The 24,380-nt window shown below is 45.9% G+C and overlaps 1 protein-coding gene across 11 annotated transcripts in view; it reads right to left on the minus strand.

Moving 5' to 3' along the window:
- LOC141918134 (transcription factor 4) overlaps positions 1-24,380 on the minus strand; it is a 239,365-nt gene that overhangs the window by 139,345 nt on the left and 75,640 nt on the right. For all 11 annotated transcript variants that reach the window (XM_074812209.1, XM_074812204.1, XM_074812203.1 and 8 more), the window contains 2 exons: positions 20,754-20,815; positions 18,247-18,343 (listed from right to left, as the gene is read on the minus strand). In XM_074812209.1, coding sequence (XP_074668310.1) covers positions 18,247-18,343; positions 20,754-20,815 — 159 coding nt within the window. The remainder of the gene's footprint in view (positions 1-18,246; positions 18,344-20,753; positions 20,816-24,380) is intronic.

Genomic DNA, 24,380 nt, shown 5'->3' on the forward strand with positions numbered 1-24,380 from the left:
ATAGCGGGGTTACCTGCTCCCCACCCAGAAACTCCCGTACGCAAACCTGCAGCTACACCACTTGAAACAAAAACCTTTTTTATTTTTTCCCCATTGTTGGGACAGAATTTGCCATTCCTTTGTAACTTGCCTGAACTGCAGCAGCCTGAACTCTGCTGCGTTCGTAAGATGAAGAAAAGTGCAATTTCTGAAAGGACACAAGGAAGAAATAAAAGGTGGCTGACATAAAAACACCCAGTTCTCCAAAGCAAGCTAAAGCTGGTCATCTTATTTGATGGTGTAGATCTGAAAGATGTTCTGGTCACAAACTCACTCACCTGATGAAAGGTCTTGCCCAGGCAAATGCCTAATGAATTTCATTTAAAATCTGAAAATACATTCCAGTCACAAGGCATGAAAACAGGTTAATTCAAAAATAAACAAACAAAACCCTTCAGGTTTATTTTAGCTCTCTGCTGTCACACAGACTGATCAGGGCTTCTTTACATATGCTTTAAGATATACATTTTCATTTCTACGGTGTTATTTCAGAGACTGACCAAGCTCCTGTTTGGCAGGTTTTGACAAGGAATAGGAAAAAAAGGTGCATAGGGGAAATTCTGATGGAACATCTACTAGAGCCAAAGTATATCTCCTGCACGCTTTCTGTCCAACGTGTCTTTTCTCGGTTTTTATGCAAAGCCCTGAAAAACACAAGTCGCGTCTCTTAAGTAATGTTTTGAAAGTATCTACCTTGAATTTTGGATCGTGTTCAATTTACGAGGCACAACTAATTTTACAGCACGTTGGGCATCAGCAAAGCAACTGAAATAAACCCTCGGCTTCCTTGCGGGCAGCGCGGGCTCCTTCCATCTCCCACCCCAGGCGAGCTCACAGAGCGGTTTTATGACACGCTTGTTTTGTTGTTGTTAAACTGCTTATTGAGAGAATTTTCCCCCCCGTTCTTTTCATTAGTACCCTGGAAATACTCACATGTTTTATTTCCCAGGAATTTGTATGCTCCCAGAAGTATCCTACCATTTTATGCTGTCTGCTTGCTCACACAAAACTTTGCCTATAAACTCCGTAACGCTCGCACCCATCGTACCTATTAAGATTTTCTAGTGCTATAAAGAAAAAGAGTCAAGTTATGTTTTGAATGGGCTCCCTTCTCTTCCAACGAACAGAATCCACACATTTGCATTAATAAATTTCTGTTTTCTGGCTCAAAAGAAATTGCGGTACAAAAAGCAGATGTGTATGTTGAATTCTTTCAAATTAAATTTCCAAAAGCCGAGCCTATTCTAGCTCCAGATCAAAGGCACTAAAACACCATCTCCTCCCCCTTCCAGTATAATTACAGAGATTTCATTTCTTTTGTTACGCTGAGCACAACAGGTAAATCTCAAAACCTGAAAAATAATGATGGGTTGCTGCTGCAGAGCCGGTGCGTGCCGCGGTGCACCTCCGCGCCGCACCCCTGCTGCTGCGGCTACCCAGGGATGGGAAATAGCTGCTTTATTCCTGGAGATTGCTTTTCCTTACGAGCCTCGTGCCAGAGCTGCCGAGAGGAGCGTAGCAGGTCACGCGCTGTATTCCGGCAGGACAGGAGGAGGCCGGGGGCACGGGAGAAGCAAAGCTTTTAACGCCGATAAAACGCAAACTGGCAAGGGAGGGCAAGGGAGTCTTGCAAGTTCAGGTGTCAAAAAGTTATGAAAACGTAGCAGTTTTCCACATGCGTCTGAAGAAGGAAGCGCACAGTCACAAAAGCACACAAGGGATATCCAAAGAGGGTCTTTTTCAATGAAATACCCCACCCCTCTCTGCTGTTGTCCACAGCACTCGCTCGGAGCCCGCGTGGGGTGGTACAGCGAGCGCGAGGCCGGGGTGCGTACAACAGAAGAAATTTCAGGATGAAGGCAAACCTCCCCGGGTCTGTTTGTGCTTGTGACCAACCCACTAACCAGGACATCGATTCCAAATACCGACACGTTTCTATTTTTAACTTCTGATAGGATCCAGTCCTAGTGCTGGCCATTAACGCGGCCCTTTATTATTTTCCCTGTATGAGAACTACTGCAATTCCTTTCCCATCTGGCCTTTGCTCAGCTCAGCGCTTGTGACCAGTTTCATATTTGTCACTAGATCAAATAGCCTTGCCACATCCCCCCAACCTTCCGAAGGGACCCTCTGCAATCCCGCCCTCCCCGCGGGAGGCAAACCTGCCTTTCCCCCCTCTCGAAGCCAGGGAGTTCTCAAAGTCGAGGCTCACGTTAGCTCCTCGCTCTTCCACCTTCTGTATTCCTGTATAATTCCTACGCCGCGTCCAAATCTGTACGTGTTAATAATCAATGAATCACCACTGAAGAAGGTAACCAAATAATGCAATAAACCGGCTCCACCCAGCCAATGCAACCATACGAAAGAGATAATTATCTCTAACGAAAGCCCGCGCAGACCTGGACTCTCTGTACACCCACACCTGCAGGCAGCGCCTCCAGCCCCGCTCCTCCGCGCCAGCGGCTGAGCACCGCGGGACGAGGCCCCCAGCGTGGTCCCCTCACAGTCGGTGTGAGGTTCATGGTTGGACTAGATGATCTTCAAGGGTTTTTCCAACTGAGATGATTCTGTGAGCTGCTGAGGGCAGGGGGGGAACCAACGCAGAGCACTTGCCTCTGCCGGGGTCTCTGCGATGGGTACTGACAGCCAGCAAGGCAGAGGAGGAGGAGCAGCAGGCTCACACTGTACTTAAAACCTGCAATTTAAGGGCCTTCAGGTAAAACTCTGAGCTCCCACTAACAAAATCACAAACTTGAGCAGGAGACCAGTGTTACTACAGCCAGAATCCGGGCTTCTTGCACCTCGTTCCTGGGTTTTGTTCCAGTTCTGCCTTTGATTCTCCCATTGACCTTGGGGAAGTCGCAGCTTCTCTACCCTTCATTTAGCAAAATCCGCCCAGCCCGTTCCACCCGGAGCAGCCCATGGGGAAAGCAGCTCCTGCACCCTCACCCCGACAGCGCAGCGAGGAGACCTTCAGAGGGCAGGTCCTGGGGGGCTCTTGGCTCTCAGGGACATGTTTCACCTGACCTACGTACGGGACGAGATAACATCAGCAAATAATTTCTCTCTGTCTCACCAGCGTGTTCGCCAGGCTTATTTCATGAATGCGAGTGCAATACATTTCAGTCCTTAGAATTTTAATCTTCCTGGTATGCATGTACATCAAAGCATCTGTGCATCAGGAGAGGATATGCGGACCAGGAAAATTTTCACAGCCAGCACATCCACCAAGGGACTCTGGGGCACAGGAAAAGAAATGAAGGCGGGGGGCAGGGAGGAATTTATGAGAGAGAGGTTAAGGGAGAAGTTTGCAAATTAAAAAACAAATGTGAGAGCACAAGCAGAGCAGAAAAGAGTGGCTGAATTTATTTAATTCTTCTAAATTCAGAGAGGGCAACAACGAAGCATGAAAGGGAAAAAGAGAAGATGTGTTAAAGAAGGGCTATGGAAAAAGTAGGAAAGAAGGAATGGGCTCCGTATGCCTTTGTCCTTTTTTTTCTTCTCTTTTTCTAGTTCCTTCCTTTCTTAGTTTTCTGCTTTCCTGACTCTTCTGTCCTTCATTATCCTCCTTCCTGTTATTTTGCTTAAAACTGGCAAAAATTACAAACTGCACAGGCGTTAAAACTGGCCTGAATTCCAAATATAAGCCCAAATCTAGGCCAGAGGTATATTTGGCAAATACAAATCCTTGCCAGATTTACACAGCTCTAATAATAAGGTGACAAGAACCGTGCACAGGATTACGGATGTGGCCTCACTCATCCCTTATAAAGTGCCAAAATAGTTTCCTTTGACTTTTATTCAACCTTTGCTCATGAATCTCAGACCATTAGCTTCAGGGTGGGTGTGTGGGGGGGGGGGGGGGAACCAAAACAACAAAACCCCCAAAAGAAAAACCAGACCTGTTTTGTATTTGGGTGAAGGTTTAAATGCACTGTTTTTCATCAACCCTCAGCTCTGTCTCTCCCCATTAAACAGCAACACGAGGCTACACAGAACATGGGAAGGCCTCACCCTGCGGCCCCGTTCAGCCTCAACAGGACACGGCGATGAGAGCGGGCCCTCGGCTCTGCTGCCCGCTTTCCAGATCAACCCCCGGCCCAGCCATGAAAGCCAACTGCAGGTTCCTCTTCCCTTTGGTGCTCGGCCTAGTTTCTCTTCTGTTTAACGCATCAGAGCAGCAGCAGGTTCACATTACCCTCTTTCCCTCCTTTTTCATCTCAGTAGCTGACTGAGAAAAGTCCTTTTAACATTTTTAAAGCCTCCCAAGATCCCCCATCACCCTTGTTCCTACCACGGGCCAGCTGCTCTCCATCTCCAGTCAGGAGAAGAGGGACATCCACTCGCCACTCCTTGGAATAATCTCCTGGCATCTGAACCACCAGCTTTTTCCAAACACTTCCACCAGTACATCTTTCCCTTCCTCCCGTTTTACTTTCACTCTCTGTTTAAGTAATTATTTAACTCTGCATTTTAAAATCTTGAAAGTGTTAAAAAAGCAAACGATAGCTTGCGAGCAGATTTTTATTACTACCCAGAGCTGTGCTCAAGTCAACAGGGCTCTGCGCTGTGGCAGGACTCCTCCTGCACGGATCCAAGCGCAGGACTGTGGCCAAAGCTGTATTTTATATTGCCTCTCTTTTAAGTGCAGCTTGCTCCCCTCAGTTTTGTATCATCAGCAAATCTCATTACATGATGGAAGAAATATGTGGACTCTTATGAGAGAACAAGTCTAGCTTCAAAGCCAAGTCCGTTCCCAACATGTTACAGGTGTGCACCACATGAGCAGGCACAGAAATTGCAACTGTTCGGGGTGTGATGACAGCTCCATATAATGTGATCAAAACCATTTCACATGTAAAAAAAAAATATCAAAGTTAGACAAAGAATAGTTCTGCCATACAAAGAGGTGAAACCTAGTCAAACAAAACACACTGAGGAGGACTGGCTATTTAAATGATCGAGTTAAACAAGACCCAGCTCAGTCTGCCATGCTTCGCTAGCGTTTATAAGCCTACCCAACAGCTCCTTACTCTTGCCTCGCTAGCCTGCCACCCCCTCCCCGGCTTACCACCAGAAAGGGGGGGGAGGAAGGGAACTCCCCAGGTTGACCTAACAACAAGCACACTGGCGCGAGTAAGCCAAGTACTCTGGAGGGAATAAAACTCTCTTGCTCTGTTCTGCAGAACAGCAGAAACAACTCAATAGTGAATTTTCAAAATGTAGTCGAGAGAAGCTCAAAGATGCAGAGGCTGGAGCTCCGTTGCCTTGAATCCAACCACAACAAAAAGGCACAGAATATATGTTAAGACGGCTGGAACTTTGGGTGTGTTATACATATGGGAATTCTTGCTTGTGGGCATGGAGAGATGATTTTTGTATTAACAACAGAGGCCAAAGTGCCTCTATAATGAAACTCATCCTCAAGTGAACACCCGTAAGTCTATCAGACCAACGTAACCTGGGCATGCTCTGTAGGAAAAAGGATATAATTTTATGTGGGATTTATTTCTGTAGCCATTCATGCTCTGAAAGTGCTTGGTTTTCTGCAGCTTCCATCAACAGAAAACCAGGATTACCATGAGTGGATTTAGGACACTGACTAAACTGAGCACTAAGGATGCTATTTGGTCATGTCCAGGAGAGCGGCAGGGAGCTCCAGGAATTTACACATGGACAAGGGGAGGGCTACAGGCAAGCAGCTCAGCCTCTGGTTGCATTTGGGTGTTTCCATCCACAAAAACAGGGATTATGAGAGAATTTATAACCTATTCAGAGATTCCTCTGCAATCCCCTGCATCCCAAGAGATGTTATTTCACAGGTGGGTGGTGTAACAGAAGGCTACTGAAGCCAAAGCAGACTCCCATCACGATAAGCAGGCATGACAAAGTATTATCCAAGTTACAGTGGATCTATGAGCTATTTTACTTTTCCAGCAGAAGTTGGGCGAAGATCCTTAAAAGGAAGGTCTAGTTAAATTTAGGCTGAGCTCCATCAGCCTACCAAACATACTTCCACTCCTTAGGTACTAGCCTTCATCATCTCGGATGCTACCTAAGCGGATGGGTGCAGGCACCAGAAGGTGTGTCCTCTCAGGATGAGCAGCAAGAGCAAAGCACATTTCCAGTCTGCAGGTCAAGGGAGGAAGATGAGATGAAGGCACAACTGCCTCTCTGCTGGAACAGTTGCCCTGCAGCTGCAGAGATGAGAAACCAGCAGAGAAAATCTGCCAGCAGCTGCATTTGGGAAGAGGGGGACAGAAGAAAGGGTTTGGTCTTCTGCAAAAGTCATCCAAAGTACTGGAGAGAAACTTCTGCCTGGGGGACATGAAATCTTGTTTGATCTGGATTCTACCTCTAAAGTATTACAAGGTTTTAAAAATAAAGTGTTTTGCTGAGTCAGCTTGGTATCCGAACGTTAAAGATCTCCTCTGCCAGATGGACAACCTAAGTTCAGTTTCAGTTTGCATTGCTTTTTTCACAACCCACCAAATATTGGTAAATTTTAATTGATGTTCTTCTAATGTATAGGCTGCAGAAGACCATGAGTCTTAAGTCCACAGCCCTGGCAACAGCTTAGCTCTGTGTTAAATATTCTACCCGTTCCCTCCCTCAGTTTTGACGTTTGCCTGTTCGATGGAAATCAAGCATCTCATTTTGCCTCCAGCTCCAGTGCCGCTGCCTGCCAGTCACTCAGACACCGCTCCTGTGAAGACAGCCAAGCCTAATGAGTACAAGAAACTAATGAATCTGGACTGGGAAGAGGCATGAGAACCTCCGATAGCAAATTTGTGAAAGCAAAAATGCCTCTGAAGAAACACGAGACTCAAGGATGAGACTGGGAAGACAACTGAGATGAAACTCCATTGTTACACTGAACACTTTAGTTCAGTCATTCATAAAAGTGTGAAGCTTGCTCAAGTTCACAGGCTGAAGACTCTGCCAGCAACAGCATGATTGTTCCAGATCATTAAGAGGCTCAGAAAGAAGAGCATCAAAACTTTGGATATTAGATCTTCATAGACCTGGGTCCAGACTGGCTGAGTATCAGCTCTGAATCTGAGTGTAAATGCAACGACAAAACAGAGGCGTATATGGCCTGGCCTTATATTCTCCTACAGACCACCAAGATGAAAACGTTCCAGCTGTGGCACCTGAAGCATCTCGCCTTCAAATGTGAACCTCAGACCATGTGTATCAACCTTCCCATCAGATGAAGAGTAAGTTCATTCGGGCAGAACTAGAAGATATCAAGGATTTTCACACACCATATAGCAGAAACCACCCGGAAACGCTTCACCTGCGTTTGCTATCTGCGATGGTTTCCTCAAAGAAAATTTCCTCCTGACCCAACAGAGCTTATGGATGGCCCCAGGTTCACTCTCCCTGCCACACAGGACTGTACGTTTTGTGGAGACTGGACTCCTCATTGTAAAATGTAAGTATTTAAAATTATTTTCAAATAACTAGAAGAGAGTCACGCACAGAACTTGTCGATAAGGTCCTTACGGGACAAAAGCGTCGTGCTGCCGTGGTGAAACCCAGAGCTCCCCTCCTGGTTATCCCTGTGGGCAGCTGAGGACACCAAGGAATGGAGAGGAGTTGGCTGGTTGGTTGGTTTTTTTCCCCATAGACATAAAATAGTCCTTTCTCTTTTCTTATTTAAGAATTCTGTGATTGCTCCTCTATAGAGTTTAATCCATCTACTGATGTTCTCACCCACCGTGTGATCACCCATTCTGGAATAATCCCTGTTTCCTTCAATATTTCTTGCCTCTCTCCTGGGAAATTTATATCTGATTCTGGCATCTGTTCCCCATCCTCTTTTGTGAACACTGAGGCGAAAAATCCATTTATTTTTTAGCAGTGTCTACATCATCTGTCAATAAATTACCCTTTCCATCTCTAAGAGGTCCTAAAATCTACTTTACTGACCTCCTCCTCTTTATGCATTGCAATAATCTTTCATGATTATTTATCTTAACCTCATGTACAGTTGTTCCCTTCTTTCTCTCTTTGCTTTCAGATTATTTTTTAACATTGAACCTCATTCCACACGTTCTCTGAACTTGATGTTTCACATCTTATATTCTTGCCTTCCTTTCGTACGATTACTTTTTGCTATGCTTGTTCTTCTGCATTAGGATGTAAGTATGCTCTTCATCATATTATTTATTCTTAGCATGGCTGTGTAGAATATACTTGCTACACTTATTTTTCAGTAGGTATCAATTCCCCTCAATGTTGCATTACATGGCACCACCTTTCCATTCCCAAAGTTTCACTAATTTGCTCATGTTTCTTCTTTCCTCCCTTTTTTTTGTTATGTTTTTTCTAGTTGAAATAAAGAATGATTAAGCAGATTACAGCCACTGGGCCAACTTCTACTGATGCCTGCAAGCTTCTCCATGTAATAGATCCTAAAACAAGGTCTCTCTTCAGATTTTCAGTTACCTTCTGGGTGCTGCTCCACATCCCAAGGGAGATTTGTAATCTCAGCCAAAACTGGCTTTGGAATCAATTTGCTGGCTGTGAGATTTACATGAAAGTTAAAATTTAGGAAGACAAAAAATATTCTCCTAGAACATATATTTGGAAAAATGTAATTTGCTGGCAATGTGAACCAGAACCAAGCATCTTCGATTCTAGTGGCATGTAAAAAGGAAAATATAAATAGTAGAAAGGATATGAACTAGTTGATACAGATACTGTAATTAAAAGGTATTTAAACAAATTCAAAATGCTTGTAACTGAATTCTTGATCTGTTTACATAGCTTCCTCACCCAAGAATGAATCAAAACTGCTTTTCCCAGATAATTCACGCACATGCATATACACACACACACGCAATGCTACTCTCTTTAGTATTTAATCGTTGGCCTAATTTCTTCTTTATCACATTTAGTCAGCACGTTTGTTTCCCAGAAGATCCCCCTCCATCACTTCTCATTCTGTACTCTTTTTAGAACTATGGAATATGCTCAAGACCACAATCACATAGTAAAAAGTTTGAAGACTGAAGAAATGTATCGGAGTACTCTGATTTTAGTTAAAAAGAAATATAATCTAATTAAAGTACTGATGGTTCCTGTTAAATGCATGCTCCATATCTTTTTATTTCACATGGTACAAGGATCAAAGCACGGACCCAGTATACCATCAGCCTTGTATAGTGTGAGAACTGGTGCTGCCCTTAATTCAGGCCATCTGGTAAGATGTATCTATTGGCATGATGCTGTAGAGAATTACTGTACCCTCCTGTCATACCCTTTTTATCATTTTCATTGGAACTGTTTTATATTTGATTTTGTATATTCTGTGCATCTGACCAAATGTGCTAAATCCAGAGCAGTACTAGAGGCTGAAGGCTGGGGACAAGAATAGAGGAGTCGTTACAGAAACTGTCAGAATTAGCCTTGAGAAAGAGAATTAAAAATTTAACTAAAGGAGTTATTTTTCCCTTTAAGGCTTTCACATCTTCCTACAGAAAGCAATGATCATCTTCTCTCCTAGACATGTCCTTAGATAGAGAGAAAAGCCTCAGAAGAAACCCATTAGGGAAACGCAGACGGCAGTTAATCCTGACCAACAACATGCAGCCTAAGCCCAGCCTGTGCCTGAGCCTGAATGTAATCTGGCGTAAAGGCTCGGCCACCCCCGAGCCCAACGCTTGCAGCTTTATGGATTTTTTTTGTAGGAGAATACACCAAGACCTAACAAAATAAGTTGATCTTATTTCGCTAACGCCTCATTCGACTTGGGATCTTTATAGGCTGGGAAGTTCAGACTTAAGGTATGTACGGGCTCAAAATGATTATTAATTATCCAGCTAACTCGGCATTGTTTTACACATTCTGTGCCTTAACTAGAGAGCATAACAAAACCATTGTTTTTGCCTGTTTAACGGACCATGACTGGAGCAGCTATGTAAATGACCTAGTAATTCAACAAATTTGTTTTGTTTCACAGATTTTCCCACATGTATACTTTCCAGCTGTAATGCAAATCTATTCCACATCCAGGCCAGTCGTGTCCCCCAGCAGCACGCCGCTACCTTTAGGTGTGTGCTCACTGATTACGGGCCTGCAAACGACTCGAGGAGGGGGGGAAATAGGAAGATTGTAACTAATTTGCAAACCCAGGGGTGGGGGTTTTTTTGGTGGTTTGGGTTTTTTGGGCTTTTTTTAAATAAAATGCCTATCAATGGTTTTCCTGGTGGGGTAAGATTTTCTAGAAATTGAATTTTTTCCTCTCTATGAATATTTTAAGGATGTCACTTAGAGGTTTCTTTTAATGCTCAAACAGGTGTGAGCTCAAATTCCCTCTGCCACTAATATCAGCTCAGCTGGAGAACAGCAGCAAAGGCTGATTTGAAAGACAAACTACCTTCACCTATATAAAGGGCAGAAGCTCATTAACCATTAAAGCACCTTCTGGATGTAACTTTAAAAGCCGTTTCTCTATTAATGTGCTTGCAATGCAGAAAATGTGAGTCTCAAGCAGATAAAACCAGAGCCTGGGAGCTCTGTGCTGGCTGTGCTTTGGGTAGGTGAAGCCCGACGGGAGGTTTTTGGCTGCCTGCTTCGCCCGGAGCAGCAATCACCCAACACCGCCCAGTTTGAACCCAGTGACTCCCCCCTGCACGCCCCGATTCCCGCGCCAAGGCCACCCCAACAACAGGCTGGAAAACCTCCGGGTCTGCAGAAGGGCCCTGCGGAAGAGAGGGCTGGATTATTAGCATTATTAGGATTATTTTTGCCTCCGGGGAGGGTAACTTCCGGCAGTATTTTGCAAACTTCCAATTTGTACCCCAAATACGGAGCAAATACATTTGCAGTTCAATGCGTATTTTTCCACACAGCTTTAGTCCCCGCCGCGCTACGCAGAATACAACTGTCGCGCAAAATAACTTATTAAAAACGCTAGGACTTGTTTAAGAACAAAACACAATGGAATGTAAACTTCACTGAAAACTATGAAGTACAAAATAATATTTCAATTCTTTGCTCAGTCTGCAGACATTAATTGCCACAGTCTACAGTTTCTATTTATACATCTGCGGCTCGTTCCCCAAATAAATGGAAATGTCCTTGCAATTTCTTTTCTTCAGGACTGTACGAGAGGCTGGGGCTGAATGCTGAAGCTCAGAATCCTGACTGGCAGCGCTTGCAAGACTGACTTGCTGCAAAATATATTAACTCCTGACTGGGAACTGTAACATGTTTATATCTACATCTACAAAACGCATTTCAGCACAGATTCTTTCTGTTAGTTTTGTGCAGAGGCAAGCGAGGGGAGAGAAGCAGCAGACACGTTCCACAACAAGAAGGGATACGTGAGCCAGCGTCGTCTACAAAGCATTTTTAAGGCACCTTTCAAGGCCCCAGTTGACAGTAAATCGTGTGATTTTCATTGTGGTTATCTTAGAAAGCTAAAGTGCGACATCCAAGCTCCTCAGGTCTCAGCCTTGACACCCTGCACAGTTCAACTCAAACTGCTGCTCAGGGTTATCCAGAAGCACTTCTGCTTTGTTGTGCAGAAACGACTAAAACTAATGCAATAAAAAAAAAAAAAAAAAAAAAAGAAAGGCTGGAAGAAATCCCGTCCAGCTGTTCCTGGGTAAGGGGAGGAAGGAACACGGAGCCTTAACTTAACTTACACGTAAATGTAGATATGTGTCCATCATTGAGCAGAATAGACTGTGTCTGAAATCAGTTGCTGTTTTATAATTCAGTTCTTGGAGATGCATTTACAGTGCCCAGCTCTCAGAACATGCAAGGCAGCACATTTATTTCCCAGACTAGCGCCGTTTTTAAAGTTTGGAGACTTCGAATATGACGTATTTTGGTTGGTGAAACAATTCTAGATTTGGCAAAACAACTCAACAGATTGCTTTTCCTGGATTAAGGTTGAAAACCCCGTCTCAGATCTTCCCTTCTGGATTCACACAGGGATGGGAAGAACAAAAGTTAGGTTGGTGGGCATGTATATCCACGCAGCACGCAGCAGGGCGGTTTTAAGGGGAGGTGAGTGAGTTTAGAGGTGAATAAAAACATAGAACCAAACAAGCCGGGATGCCAGGTGCAGATTTGGAGGCACGACACCAAACCAGCCTAACAGCTCAACCTTGGCAGCTGAACTCAGGTATTTAGTCCTTTTTCTAAGCAGCCCTGAAGCTTCCCCCCGATAAGCCAGAGAGCACTGGAGCCATGGGAAGCAGTTCCATGCGGTGGGACCTGTCTTCACAGATTCATTGAGGTTGGAAAAGCCCCTTGGGATCATCGAGTCCAACCCTCAGCCCGACTCTACAAAGTTCTCCCCTACACCACATCCCCCAACAGCTCATCCAAACGACCCTTAAACACACCCAGGGATGGGGACTCCACCCCCTCCCTGGGCAGCCTATTCCACTCTCTGACCACTCTTGCTGGGAAAGATTTTTTCCTCATGCCCAGTCTGAACCTCCCCTGTTGCAGTTTAAAGCCGTTCCCTCTTGTTCTGTCACTAATCCCCTGTGAGAAGAGACCAGCACCAACCTCTCTGCAATGTCCTTTCAGGGAGCTGTAGAGAGTGATGAGGTCTCCCCTCAGCCTTCTCCTCCTCGCACTAAACAGTCCCAGCTCCTTCAATCGCTCCTCACAGGATTTATTCTCCAGGCCCTTCACCTTCTCCAGCTCAGAGCTGGTATTTATAGAAATACCAACGTTGCTCGCAGCCCCGGTGCCTTTTCCACCCACAACCACAGGACCAAGTCAAAGGTCTTCTTGTAGCCCAGGCACACCACACCTGAGTATCCTCTGGGGATGGGGCAGCCACCCTGCTCAGCGAGGAGCTCGGATACCAGAGCCTAAACCCGCCCCCAGCAGTCCTGGAGCTGGAGCCCTACTGCATCCACCCCAAACGGCCTCATTTCCAGGAGAAATGAGGATGGGCAGCTCACTCCTACCATTGTCCAGCAGGCTGGGGAGCACCCGGGTGCTCAGCCGCAGGGAGAGCGCTCGAAGAGATGACGCTCTCCCGCCACGCCCCGTCCGTTCAGGTGCTGGGTTGTGTCAGCTGCGCGAATGGAAAACACTTGAAATGAAAACTGGAGACTGGGATTTCCAGTTCTTTGGTTTCTGAAGGCCTTTCCTGACCTTTTTTAGTTGCTACACTCAGATTTTCTGTTGTTAAAACTCATCTTAGTTAATGCTGCAGCTAGTCAGTCACAGATTTCTCTGGAAAACACAGTTCTGCTTGTGATTGCTGAAAATTCACCTTTGGCTGCTTTTTTAAAAAGTCGTCACGTGTTTCTTTCTGTGTATCACACAGAATTTACTTTTTTTCCAAATATAATAGTAGTTTCTTTGTTTTCTATCCACCATAAGTTGCCAGGCTCCTCCACACTGCGCTGCCCTGAAAAGGGCTTTAGAAACAATTTTAAAAGAGCAGATACCACTAAGGTAAGGAAGTGGCTACTGAGTGTTTGTTCCCACAACGTGGATGACCCACATGAAGCATCACAACTGCCATTTCCCCAAGTGCTGGCATCTTTGGGCGCCACTGAACACAAGAACTGAGAGACCATCAAACCCTTTTGCATTTTAAATTTACAGCTGAAAAATTACTGGACAGTTTTTGACATTTCCCTCATGGTTCCTCACGTACCTTCACTTCTCCAGCTGCAAAACGGGAACCAAAGCCACCTGACATAACAGAGGTGGTGTGAAAAAGAATTAATGTTCGTGATGTGCCAGACACTAACTGAGAAAATCAAAAATGTGCCAGGATGAAATGTAATCTCATTTTAGGAAATGTTGAAATCATTTCTGCAGAAGGTTAAAAAAATAATAATCAGGCTGAGTCAGATACACAGCATGGAAAATTTCATCCCAAATGTTTACAGTTTAGCAATTGAAAGCAAGGCCTTATAATGCTGTGTTGGGTAAACTTAACTAATCTGCAAAAATTCCAGTTCTACTTGTAATAACAGTAACAGAATCAAAGCTGTACGGATTAAAAGCAAACGCCACAGCAATACTCGTACGGAGACAAGTGCTATCATAGCATTAAAAATAATATTAAAAATTGGCACGTAGACGGGGTATCCAAGGAACTCAGGATGTTTTCCAGACAGTAATTCATCACATCTCACAATATCCCTGCAAAATACACAGCGTACACTCTTCAGAGAGATAAATAGGAAGGCACGTTGGATCACCAAGACGTTAGCCAACTTGCCACAGAGCGAGAGCCGAGCCGGGCTCCCCAGACACCCCGGGCACCAGCCCTGCCTCTGGGCACTGCTCAGCCACTCCAACCGGGAGAAGCAGCCACCAAAATAACAATGCTAAGAGGAAAATTACAGCTTGGAGATTTTTAAAAGGAAAAGGGAAGGAACCGGAGGGGAAAACGTTTTGTTTGCGATACAAGTGCCAGACTGTGGCAAGGCGCGTGCCAGCCCTCCCAGAAGCGTGTCAGGGATGGGGTCGTGCAGGAGCCCAAGCTGGGGCAGCACGGCAGCGCTCTGGAGCAGACAGCCGGGAGGGAAGGGAGAGTAAGGCACTGGGTCTGCTCTTCGCTTCGTGTTCAGCAATAGAAAGAGAAAATAAACACCAGCAAAGATTTTTGTCTTCACGTAGTAGATCACCCACCAACTCCTACAACTGTTAAGAGATCTACGTTCAGTGACCTTGGGTCCTTTTAAGAGAGTCTCAAAGCAACGGCGGAAATTAAATGCTGCCTTCTAATTAGTAGTGTAGGAACTTTTTCACTAAGATATATAAAATCACTCCTGTGAACAGCAAAAATATTACATGTGGAGGGGAGGAGAACACAAACTGTCCATGCAACAACGTAAGAAAAACGCTTTTGATCTTTTCTATTCTCATTTTTACTACATTCAACCAACTGGGTTAAATCAGCTTTGTAAACCTCAGGGAAAGTTTTCTCCCGCAGCAAGTTCCTCCCTACCATCCCCTCCGCCGTGCCTGCCTGTCCGGCGGGCTGGGGAGCGAAAGCCTTCACAATGCTTCACCTTGTGCGGCGTGCCGGGTTGAATTCAGGGTAGTTAGAGCACTTTGAAGCAACACAAACCTAAATATTCCTGGTAGGCAAACGGAGGAGAGGAACTGAATTCTAATGAACCAGCAGCTGTCACAATATGACCACAGTAACCAAATCAAAATATCAACCACTAACCCAGATGAGATTCAAAGGTCACCACATAAGCCGGCAGCTTTCTTCAGCAGCGCCTGAAACCTCAATCTAATCCTTGCAGTGAAACGCTCCATCAAGCTATAAGGGGGGGTGAGAAGCAAGTTACTGCGCGTTGGTAAGTGATTTGATGTACTAGCATGATACTCCAAGTAGCAGGATAAGAGACGTTCCCAAAGAGCACGCCTGGAAATGGGAGAGGAGATGAGAAGCGACACGCCATGGGCCATACCCACCACAGCTATCTGCCCCTGCGCGTGTCATTGCTGGGCCAGAAAACTACTCGTCAGATACTCTTAAGAAAACACCTAGCAGGGTAGTGGGACTCGGGACGCACACAAAGCAAGCTGTGTTTGAATACACGTGAGCAGTCTGAGTAAGGCACGCAGCTCTGTGCCTTCCCTCCGCTCCTCCCCGCAGGGCTTGCTCCAGAGCCACACGCACAGGCTCCCTGCTACACACTGGCCACGTAAAAATGTATTTTAAAAACAAATATCTGAAAAATAAAATGCAACAGAAGCCCTCATTTAAGCAAACATTTGTGGCTTACAGGTACAGGGTCGGTAACATCTATCCCCAATAACAACAAAGTCCTTGCCTGGAAAACCGCCTCAAATCTGGAGCAACTCCACCCAAGTCAACAGTATCCACCAGTATAAAACCAGTTCAGGTCGGATAATTGTCTGACTCTGTATCAGTTGCCAAGAGAAGAGCATGGAAAGAAAACTACAGTGTGACTCTGCAGGTGCCAGCTGAGTAACACCAGCGTTTAGAGGGCCCTTTCCCTGGGAGAGTCCGAAGACCAGCCAGAGAAAGAGAAATGGTAAAATACACGTGGAGTAAGAGGAGTCGGGAGCTGGCAGCCCGAGGAGACAGCACCGTGCACTGTTCATCACCCCAACATTAAGATTTCTCCTCAAATCACAAATGCAGACATGACCAGCGGTCTTTGTTGGGGCAAGGCTTCACACGCGCGGTCCTGGGAATGACAGACGCCACACTGGTGGCCACACATGCCACGCTAGTCGCCCTGGATGCCCCGTTGGTGCCAGTTAAGGGTTTCCATTCCCACATGGCACCGAAACAGCCCTCCCGGCCAAGGCCCTCCGAGGCGTTGAGCGGAAGGAAACGTGCACACATGCCAAAAGCCAACCCTCCTCCTCCTCCAGCCTAACGCCCCGCGCCCAGGACCGGAGCAAAACCGGGGATTAAAGGGCTGCCCCGATAAGAAGAGTCCACTCTAATTAGCAGAGAACTGTACTAAAGCATGATTGCAAAACGCCGCGGGTCGCGGGAGGCAGCCGACGGCACACGCGTTATTGCGCAACAGCACGCTTGTCAAAGGCGGTTGGTCGCTCGCCATACGCTTGCACACACATTCATCTCCGTGTGTAGGAACATCACCGGTCTCCTTTGCAGCTCAAATTATCAAATCTCATTCAAACCACAAACTTTCAGGGCGCTTCGGGAGCGGACAGCGCAGGATGCTGCCCAGGGCTGGAGCGGACGCCTCCCGCTCGGGTCTGCGGGGCCGCGACTGGGCCAGGCCAACTCTCTGACGGTGACAAGTGGGACCTCCCAGAAACATCAGCGTTTCCAAAGGTCCTTATCAGAGTATTCCACGGCTTAATTCTTTAACCGGGTGTCTCCGAATGTGTTTTTATAAAACAACTATTTCTTAAACCAAGCGAAACCTGTATTTTCACTAAGACTGGCAAAAACAATCAGAGTCAGGAAAGAGATTTTTCTGTAACCCAAGGGCAGGCAGAAGAGAGAGAGACTTTTAAGTTCTAAAGACTCAAATTAAAGGTTAAACTAGAAAGCACCACGCGGCCCAGTGGGTTTCACAGAAGTGTGTGGCTATTTGCAAAGTGTCTCTGCGCACTACCTAAGCCCCATGGCGTGAGTTAAGGAGGGAGTGTTGAAATTTCCATGCTTTTTTTGGCTTATATTAGACCCTTTAAAACTGTTGTAACCATGTTTTGTACGTGAATACATACAAATGACTACAAGCTCCAACATTGTCCCATATGTTAAACAACTCACAGATATTTCCCAATATTAAAAGACAAGGCATATTTTAGGGACGTATATTAGAGCTGAAGAATGATATATCGCAGTTACAGCTCCATGTTTTTTTTGGCTCGCGTTCAACCCTTTAAAGCAAAGCATTTGGTTAGTTCATTGACAACTGCAGAAGAAGGGTGTGATCTTGGCCAAGCATAAGCATTACTAATATTTTTACATCATATATTTACTTTAACCAAACTCATTTATCAACCGTAATAAAGAAAGTAGCTATCATTCACTTACAAATAATTACAGCCTCTCTTCATACTGCTATGCTCTTTGCTGCTAAGCTAAATGATTATTCAGGGGTGTCAAAACCTTCTATCATGGGGTGTGGGGTGGAAGGAGGGTCCCTGCCAAACGCCCTGGGCAAAATCTCACTCCTCTAAAGCAGAAGAGGCTGCAAGTGCCCTCGCCTGAAATCCAGGAGCCTGCAGCTCACAGGTCCCAGCAGGCAGCGATCCATCAGGCTCCAAAACAAACAATGGCTCCAGTGTCCCTCACCAGTTATTTATCTGTTCCCTTTTGTGAACGTATATTTATCATATTTTCAGAAATCCTTTTCTACTTTAAAAGTCCTGTTCAGAGCGTGTCCTTATTTTCTCTGCCAACTGGCCGCTTCTTTGAAAAGGAAAGACTGAGCCTTAGGAAACAACCATTTAACTCTTTCAGCAAATAGGGCAGTTCCTGCATCAAAAGTCCTACCCCCCTCACAGCAAGAACACAGAGTCTGTTCAATAAACATCACTGAGGTACATTTGTGGATTTGCATGATCGCTTAAAAAAAAAAAAACAACTAAAAATCCATGTTCCCACCCTTACGCCGAGTATAATCAACCCCAAAAAATGAGGATGAGGGATTTAAGCCCTCAGAATTTTATTTCTGGTTCACTTATTCCACTTTCAACAACGCAGTCAAGTTAGGAAATTCGATTTCTTACTTTGTATTCTGGAATTGACAAAGGGAGGAGAGAGATTGTCATGCGACCCAAGGTCTCTGCTCGCCATATGATCATAGTGAGTCCCATCTCCATAGTTCTGTTAACAAATCAGGAAAAAACACAATTTTACAAGTTTAAATGGCATTTTCTCAAAACCTACAGGCCCATATTTCCCTCCTAAATTTTAAGCCAGCTAGAAGAAATATTATTTCCTTTATTGTTTTCCCCTATTGATTCTGCTGGAAGCGATATGTTCCAGAACATTTTTAAAGCTGTTTCAAATTTTTATTTCATTAGTAATTGACTCCAGTTTGCTGCGTGGATAATCCTGAATGGGTGACTGAGATGAGGTCCCTGGAATTTCATGCTGGGCAATTCCACATAAAGCCCTCGCAGCATAAAAGTCTTCTTGCCCATAACATGCGCAAGAACAGCAAAAAAATGCTCCTTTTAACGTTTTTTTAAATCTATTTTTATGTTGGAATTTGCTGTCTTAATCACCTCGCTGCTATATACATGCACTGGACTATAAAAAAAAAATTTAGATTTTTTTTCACAGTGGGCGTGGAAGTTACTTCTCACTGCAAAAACAACCCCACGTAGCACTCATCCTTTGTGCGTGCCATTCACGCGTGGCTAGCGAGGGGCAGCCACCCCCTCCTGCCCTGCCCTGTCACCCCCCTCAGTACTCCTCCGGGGCTCAGCAGCATCGCGCGGTACCCACGGAGTCAAGGACGTGTAAAATCCTTGCCAGGATCGGGCTCCTAATTTCTGAAACAGTCTTGGAGTAACCTTCTGCTTTCAGTCACTCGATCAGCAAAATCTTAAATTTAACTACAGATATTGCCCAAGCGCAGCGGTTATGTAATGTTTTGTTTCTTTGGTTCAGAAGAACTCACGAGAAACTAATTCTCCCAACGTGGAAATACCATCATCATTTCACAAAGGAGGAAAGAGAGGGAGGTCAGGCTGTTTGCAGAATAACACTGCAAGTTAATGCACAGGCTTGATTGAAACTCCAGAATTCTTCCCAGGCTCGTGCTCTTTTCTTTATATCTCAAAACTTAATTGTACACTCACATTCAAGTTTTTGCATGCATAAATAATTGTGTGTGCAAATTTAGAATTTACTTTTCAAAACATTTTTCCCTCGGAAGCAATACAAGTGTCAAGTAAAAAAAAGGGATAAAAATAAAACTGACAGATGTGAGCAGTAATGACGTAATGGATGCTAAGCAGGATGGAATAAGAAAAGGTGTCGGGCTTCCCTCCCTTGGCGGCAGGGCCAGGGTCCCCCCGCCACGCTGTAAGTGGGGGACCCCCCATCCATCCGCCGAGGGCAGGACCTGCCCCGAGGGGAAAGGACAGGCCTGGGATGAACAGGGCAAGCGCATTTCTCCTCGCCAGACAGACACTCGAGGACACGGAGCTCCCGGCAGCGCTGCTCACGAGCCCCGATCCTTCACGTTAATTAGAAAACAATTAAAAAGCAATTTAAACAAACTGTTTAAATAAGGGCGTAAGTAAGAGCAAAGCCACTTTTTGCCCAGCGTAAGTGTACTTCATGCGTTTGCAGGAAGTAAATAGAAATAATCATCCCGGTGCTGAAGCACCAGCCGTGCCCAGCCCCGGGGATGCTCCGGCTGGGGAGCGGGGCCGGCGAGGCCCGTGCTGCTCTGCTGGAAACAGCGTTTCCTCCTTCCCAAGGGAACCGCTTCCCGTTCCTGAGGTGTCTAAAGAATTTGGGTAACTGTCCCCAGCCACAAGCAGAACGACTGAGTGCAGCTATCCTGCAAATCCCAGCCAACGCCGAGCATCGCCGGGCCGGGGTGCCGGCCGTCCCCGGAGGGGGAGCCCACTCTTGCGCGGATGGTGCCAGCGGTCGGGGGGGCGGGGGGGGACACGACACGTGTCGAAAACACCCAGCTTCCCCTGTCCAAGGAGGGGACCTTGAAACCCCCCAGCTAGAGGCACAGAGCAGCTGAGCGGCAAGGGCAGGGACATGGTGGGATAGCCCTGGCACGCTGGGACAGAGCCGGTGGCCCCTCTCCAGCTTCGCTGCCCTGAGCTCAGGCCCTGGGGTGGCCACAGGTGGCTGTGGAGTGGCCAGCAAGCCCCCGGCACGGGGATGAGTTGAGGCCCTCTCCTCAGGCTCTGTGACACCCACAAGCCCTAAAAATCTAACTGCAGGAAATGAAACATTCGGTAACATCATCTCTGCTCCACCTGCACTCTGAGTAGTGACGGGGGTTGACAGGGCCTAGCAAGAAAAAATGGTTAATTAATATTCTTGCTACCTTTAGAAGTAGCGGAACAGGTGCCAAATTCAATCACAGAATTGGGTTTAAATGTTCAAAAAAAAAAAAAGGAACTTTAAAGAGAAGACAGGCTACAGCCGACTTTGCATGCCCATTTTTGTATGCAATCAGGTGTAAAACTCATATTTAAGATTGTAAATTTACATATGTAGGAAGTCTGGTTTGGGGAAAAAGATTAGATATACTTACCCTGGATGGACTAGGATGTCCTGCATTCCCCCAGGACCCTGAGCTAGTTCTGTCTTCTACATCTAGGGACAAAAAAGTTCTTTAGGCTTTATTGCAATAATTCTTTCCTTTTGTATAGGCACTTTTAAATTAATGTTTCAAATTAATCTCCTGTTGCCTTTAATTAAGAATCAGGCACAGGGCTACTACGATGGTAGTGGCTTCTGACCCACTGCTTAAATTAACTCATTTAAATTCACAGCAGAAATGAACCGGACCCTCAGGAACCTGAGGTTTGAACATAAAAATTACTTCAGCGGCTCAGTGTTTCTCGACACTTTAAAAAGTGACTGCACTGCACCAGTTAAAAACCCATCAAAATCTCCAGCACAAAACCAGGTATTGTCAATCAGTAAAAATAAAACATGATAAAACCAGACGAAACCTAGAAGGAAGGCATGTTTGAGGTAAATGTACCTCTCACCACCTCATCTAGGCTTCTGCTGCAGAAAAGCATTTACGCACGGACTTGTACCTCCAGAAAAGCCCATTCCAAAAGCCAAGCACAGAGGGGGTATTTCCCTCTTCTTCCTCTATCATTTGATAGAAAATTACTGGGTGGGAGACACTCCAGCCAGCCCATTTCGGGGTGTTTTGAACCCTTTTCCCCCTCCGTTTGCGAGGGCACCTCTAGGAACAACGTGTCCCATGGCGCACGTGCTAGGCTGTGGTGGAACCTGCTGCTCGGGGTACGGACCAAAGCACCAGCACTCCTCCGAGTTCCTCCTGACTTTGCAACACCACGCAGGGAGGTCTCAGCCTGCCATATTCTTGGGTGCGTTGATCTGCGCACCCAAGGGACAGCCTGGTAGTCACCCTGGGAGGGCGAGGTGACCATCGGTAGCCAGCCACGGCTTCCGTATGCAAGAGGCCAGCTAGGCTGCAACACTGCATTTTCCTTGACAAAAATCAGGTCACAGGCACATTTTGCATATGAATGCTCTCCCCATTTCACAATTCCCAGTATTTCTTCTCTGATGCAACTATTTTTATTCCACTTTCCCCAAGTCTTTCCCAGTATTGTCAATTAATCCAGTTTATTGTTAAAACTTCCTCATGATGCTGAAAGCTCTTTCAAATGTGGAGGCTAAAAAAAAAAATAAAAAAAAAAAAAAAAAAAAGAGACCCACACAGTAGCTTCTTCCAATGACATCCCAACCACACAGGGCTGTCCCTCTCGGGTCCCCCCCACCCAAGCAGTGACGTGCCCCCAGCCCTGGGCTGGCCACGCTACTTCTGAGGTCACACCAAGGCCTGGGAGAAGCCCCTGAACTCATCTCCGCGGGGTATCACCAACACCGAACGCGAAAGATCCTCACAGTGCCCTCAAGTATACTGGGATGCGCTGGCGCAACGGCTGCCATCACAAAACCTTTCCTGAAATGAGCTGGGAGTCTCCTGAGACTTTCCACTCGGCTAAAAACTTAATGGCTAAACATAACGCCCGTTCAGCGAGGCACTCACGCGCAGGTTTAATGGAAGCCGGTGAATAATTCCACTGAAATCACAGTCCGCTCTTGTGTTAATTCAAGTAAATGAGATCACTCATGCTTAACGTTAAGCACATCCTTTAGTACATTGATGGACTGGACCATACTGCTTAAATCCATTACTTTTTTTACTTACAGTATGTTAAACATCAGGAAATGTGACTGACATTGATGTATAACAGTATTATTGCACATTTCAGTGCTATTTTCCAACTTACTCCTGTGTACCCACCAGCATTCTAATGAAATAATACTACTGCTTGCCTTTTGCCATGCACAAACAGTAGCATTAATTTAACTGGAAAAATACATATTTGGCTAGAGAAACTTTCTCCGAGTGCTGCCGAAGACGACGCACGCGAGCGGCTCCTTTCCACCTGCGCATCGTGTCATCCGGACTTGGGGGATCGGTGGGAACTTCAGTTGTCTGAGAAGCAGATACGGCCATTAGCACTTTAAAATACGGGTGCTGTGACCAAATCTGGTTGATTTCCAAGATTTTTTTAAAAAAGAAAAAAAAAACACCACACCACAACACAAAAAGCCCACACATTTGTATAGTTTAATACTTTCCCCCAATTACAATTCCTATTATCTCAATAACAGATGAATGTGTTAATAGCACAAGACACTCTTAGGTAAATATTTAATTAAGCTCCAGAAAAAGAAAGAAAATGTGTATCATTTACCTGACAGATCAGATCAACCATTCTATTAGGTTAATTAGGCATATTTTTAAAAATCATTTGTGTTATGTAACAGGCAATTAACTCTGTAGAGCCCCGATCCATTGCTTGCTAAAAACCAGTGGATATTATCCCGTTGACTGTGATGGGCATCGTCCCACCCTCGAGTGTAGCTTCCAAAATCCGCCCGCGCACAGAATAGCTCAGCCCTCGGGAACAGCCCCTGGGGGACCGGGTGCCCACCGCCGGGGGGGGGGTGTGGGGGGTGTGTGAGACATCCCCAGCACCCACAGGCTGGGCTCCAGCCCTGCAGACCCATGAGCCCACTCACGGGTGTGGAAAACAGAGGGTAAAGGACAGAGCCACACCAGCCAAGGGCCCTGCTTTTGTGAACACAGAGGCGTTATTCACATAACTCCCTGTTAGAAACTTCATTTATTAATATTTTTTGTAAAAGACATATTATTTTAGGTTAGCTATGTTGTCAAGGCCCCTTACACTGGCTCATGGCAAGATTTACATTTACAGGCTGCTGTACTCTACATTTTTATTTATATTTTAAGAATATAGACGCTGTGGTCTTGGGCACTCTAACGCACCACCTAAAATAACACTTTGGAGGGCTGTGTTTTGAGCCGTAATCCTCGTGCGCTCGGTGCCCAGGAGGGACAGCAGAGAGGGAAGGGAGCATCCCCACACCCACCCGGGCAAGGGGCACACTTGGTTGCCAAGCCCTTCCCTTTGGGAGCCCAGCACTCAGCTCCAGATGAGTCTTCTGTCACCCCTCCTACAGATGCTGGGCTGATACACTCGATTTAACCCACCCGTGGCACCTCTTTTGAGTCACGTACTTCAAAAACCATTTTTTTCAGGCACACGCTCCTGAAGATGTCCAGTACTTTCCAGTAGCACATGGAAATTCCAGCTTCACGGCCAACTTCTGGACGGTCCCAATGACGCAAAAGGAACTATTTACACGCTTACAGTTAAACATATGCTTTTGTGGCGAGCTGAATTCCCACCCACTGTCCTTTCCGGTATCTTTGCTGCGTTATCCCTACCTCTCCCTCAAGCCAAGCATGCCAAAGAGCAGTGGGCATTATCAGATGCTTAAAATAAGAGGGGAACAACACATACCTCAGGGCTGGGGCATTCCTCATCTCCGCAAACATCCCAGACCAAGGCCCTGGGCACACCCGAGACTAACCTAGGAAGTCCTGCCTAAGCAGGGGGAAGCACGGCCGAGCGGGAAGAACACTCCTGGGCAGGGAGAGGGGCAGCTTTTGGGGATGCATCAGGGGAAGGCTGAGAGTAAAGACACACAAACATCATTCTACATACTCAAGCATATTACATTGGGTGGAGATTAGGAGACTAACCTCACAGAAACATTCTGTAAGATTTGCCTAGAC

Source organism: Strix aluco, chromosome Z (assembly GCF_031877795.1).
Source record: "Strix aluco isolate bStrAlu1 chromosome Z, bStrAlu1.hap1, whole genome shotgun sequence".
Lineage (NCBI taxonomy): Eukaryota > Metazoa > Chordata > Aves > Strigiformes > Strigidae > Strix > Strix aluco.